The sequence below is a fragment of the Sitodiplosis mosellana genome, unplaced genomic scaffold (assembly GCF_009176505.1).
Source record: "Sitodiplosis mosellana isolate CC-2019 unplaced genomic scaffold, AAFC_SMos_1.0 Smas_scaffold_1679, whole genome shotgun sequence".
Taxonomy (NCBI): Eukaryota; Metazoa; Arthropoda; class Insecta; order Diptera; family Cecidomyiidae; genus Sitodiplosis; species Sitodiplosis mosellana.
In genome coordinates, this window is record NW_022596921.1 from 1 (window position 1) to 3,625 (window position 3,625).

At 36.3% G+C, this 3,625-nt stretch overlaps 1 protein-coding gene across 1 annotated transcript; it reads right to left on the minus strand.

Moving 5' to 3' along the window:
* Window positions 1–445: 445 nt before the first annotated feature.
* On the minus strand, window positions 446–2,936 carry LOC129571219 (serine protease 3-like). Its single transcript, XM_055450990.1, has 6 exons — window positions 2,858–2,936; window positions 2,746–2,761; window positions 2,551–2,640; window positions 1,438–2,072; window positions 1,290–1,366; window positions 446–1,150 (listed from the first exon to the last, which is right to left on the minus strand). Exons 1-6 carry the CDS (start codon window positions 2,906–2,908, stop codon window positions 1,111–1,113), a joined length of 909 nt encoding a protein of 302 aa, XP_055306965.1. The 5' UTR covers window positions 2,909–2,936; the 3' UTR covers window positions 446–1,110.
* Window positions 2,937–3,625: the final 689 nt, after the last annotated feature.

A 3,625-nucleotide genomic window follows, 5' to 3' on the forward strand; every position in this document is an offset into this window, starting at 1 on the left:
ACATAAATTTACTTTTGTGAGCTCTTTGTTTTCGATTCTTTTTTTTTTGTTTATAGTTTCACTGGATGTTTGCATTTTATTTCTTATTTTTCACTTTCAGAGTTTTATGATAAATATTTTCATGGCTTACTTTTTGGAGGTGAATAAACTCCGGTTTTTTAGTCGATTAGTCATAAGATAAGAAAGATAATTTGCTTTTTGGTAATTTGAACCCCTAAATAGCGGAAACTTTGGACCATAAAACTCTGTTTAACGAAAACCTCCAGATAACGGAAAATTTTCTCGCACCATGCGATTCCGTTATAGAGAGGTTTTACTGTATATCGCAATTATTTCAGATAATCATATAACTGTGCATGGGCTAATGAAAAATAAAATGCATTTTTCTCAAATGTTCAAATTTATTCGGTTCTTATGTTGAACATCAAATGACAAGAACAAAAAAAGAGACGGTATTCAGCTTTTTCAGGCGCCTAAAACCCATTTTTTCAAGCCATTCTTCTTCTTTGATTACGTCTCACCTTTGGCCTCAGGATCCAATCAAGCAACGGTGCAATCGGTTGAAAAATAACTGGCTGATCAGATAAACGAAATATGGTCATGCCCACGAGTTTGTTATTCTTTTTCGAAATCATTGGACCTCCAAACGTGGACGGAGTTCCCATGCTTCCATCTAAAGTGTAACACATCAAATGATTTGCATCAAATGCAGCGCCAAATTTCGATTTGCAAATGGCGCCATCCAAATACTTTGTATCATAACGCCTCGTTCTCATTGTTCCATCCAATATCATATCACCGTAGACAGTGACCATTTCGGACGGGTCATTCATTTTGTAATATTTGTCCACCAAATCGATGCTGCCGACGTTATCGTTGAACTCCAACGGTTCTTCAAGTGTAATCTTGGCAATGTCAAATGCGAGCCCCGACAATGAGTATTCCTCATGAATTTCTATCTGGTCTCTAGTGACTTTAAGTTCTGTCGCATTTCTCGATAGTTTATTAACAGTTACGTAGACATATGGGGCGCCGAGCACACTATGCGCACAGGTCAAAATCTCCGTTTTCGACAAAATGATTGCATTAAATTGTATTTGATCATCTTCGTCAGCATCGGCAAAACCTTTTTTGTAACCAGTAAGAAATTCTGTAATAGAAAAACATCTCCGAATGAATATTTATGTTTATGAATCATGAAAAATCTCCACTTTTGCCTCCCCTCTATTTAAAATTAAAAAAAGTGACGTTAAAAACGGTTTGATTTAGTTCGAATTTCGAATGCACACCTACTTCCCGGTACCGTTATATCGGCTATAAATTTAGCTTCGTTAGGTGTAAGCGGAGGTGGAATCGGTTTCACGCTCTGAAATAAATGCAAAAAATGATTTTGTCCGCGTTGTGGAGAATAAAAATTGGGGCATTGTGATTAGATACCTTTGGGTCACGAATAAAATCAAGGAATAGAGTAATTGGAAGGAACATTCCGCGGCCACCTGTTGTTTTACAACCCGTAGTTATGCCCACGATTTTGCCATTTGTTTTTGAAACGACTGGTCCACCCGAATCGCCGTGTGCAATAATATTGCCTTCATTCGTAGCTTCACCAGTGGTAAAGTACAAAGTCTGACTTAGCTGAAATGTGTTGGCTCGTTCGACATCAGACATATAGTTCGCATCGCAACGCCTCAATATCGATGGTCCGGTGTTGTTCAACACGCCGTATCCATAGGCAGTGACCACTTCTGATGGTTTATTCAATTTGTAATCCTTATCAACGAGTTCAATGCTGCCAACGGTATCGCTGAATTCTAACGGCGTTTTCAGTGTAATTTTAGCAATATCAAATGCACCAAAAATCAAATGACTATAATGAGGGTGCCATGCAATGTTCTCTTTTTCGACTTTGATTTTAATTTTCTGGTTTGCATCTGATACAACTTTCGTACCAGCTACCACATAAACATATGGGGCGTCATACACACAATGTGCATTCGTGATAATTTCCGTTTTCGACAGAATAAATGCGGTACAAATACGCCTGATTTTTCTATTGGCATCATTTGGATGGTCTTTGTATTCATGCAAATATTTTGTAATAAAATCGTTTCATTCTCAGTAAAAGCAATAATATTTGAAGAAAAAATGAACACACGCACAAAATTGCTAGAGGAAACCGCGAATTCTTCATCTACAAAATTCGTTTCTATCATTCAGTTTTAATACCATCTGTATGTTGACTCAAATATTTGACTAAATCTATGATCCACTATGAACGATACTTTTGACCACCACAATGTGATGAATTTTCTGACAGTAAACTGACAACGCACAATTGAAAGTTATCATTTACAGTGAATCGTTTCTGGAGAAAGTTCGAAAAATGTCACAGTTGTAAATAATATATTGTTTGAAAAAAATGATAAAATCTAGCATTATTTTCTATTTTCTGAAGCGTGGTCAGCCCCTAGCAAAATTGATAGAATATTTGAATTTTTCGGACAAAAATTCACACGAAGAAAAAAGAAAATGATTCTAAAGCAGACTTACTTGCGGGGGCATGGATTCCAGCTACAAACTTTGCCTGTGACATGTTTTCAATCACTTCGCCCTTAAGAAGAGCTTGCGAGAAAAAGCCATCTGTTCATTGGAAAAGAAGTTGAAATTTCGAATTGAATATTATAAAAGTCTGAAAAAATCTTTTGGAATCATAAAAAGCTAGTTCGAAAACCATAAATGTCTTACGTTTTCCTTGAAGTTCCTAGAAAAAGAAATTTCGTGTTAATTTTCATTTCTACAGAAATTTCGTATTTTATTGGATAAAAGTGAAAATGATAAAGGAATAGAAAGGACTTACCGAAAATTCAACGATAAATAGCACCGAAAACAAACCGTGTAGTAGCTTCATTTTAATTTGGCAACCAAACAGAGTTTTAACCTGTTGCACAAGTAGATAGTAGAGAACCGTCTTGTACTTCTTTAGAAGATCCTTTGAATTCATTTGATATTCGCCGTGCGGTGCTGCTTCTTTTATACCATTCATACACCAATAGCTGACACGTGAACTGCGTTGAATAATTTATGAATTGAGGTCTAGTAACACTATGCAGCACATTTCGAAAACGAAATTCTCCCAAAAAGATTAGACTCATTTCCAAGGTTTTTTGGTCCACTTAATCCGAATCTGATACGGAAACAGCAATGAACGTATCTTGAAAACTAGGCGTGCCAGGACAAACTAACGCCAGATTTGGATTAAGTGGGCCCAAAAACGTTGTAAATAAGTTCCCTTCTCTGTGGTTGTTTCTTGTTGTTGCATAGTGTAATCATATTCAGACACTAAATGAAGCTCAATAATAAAATTCCTCTGATGGATACGTGTAGCTGATACAATATGAGGAAATCGATAGAAAAAATGGAATAGTTCGAAAACGGTTTAAATTCAGATGTAACTGGTTCGTAATTTGGTTATTTTCGGCTGTTGCCAATTGTTCCAACACTTACTCATTGTTTTTTGTGTGCATTTTTGTTCTCCAGCCTGATGATGCTCCTAATAAGAGCGAAACGTCGCACAATAAACGAATGATCATTTTCGAAAACGGCTTTAGCCCAACACACCACTTTT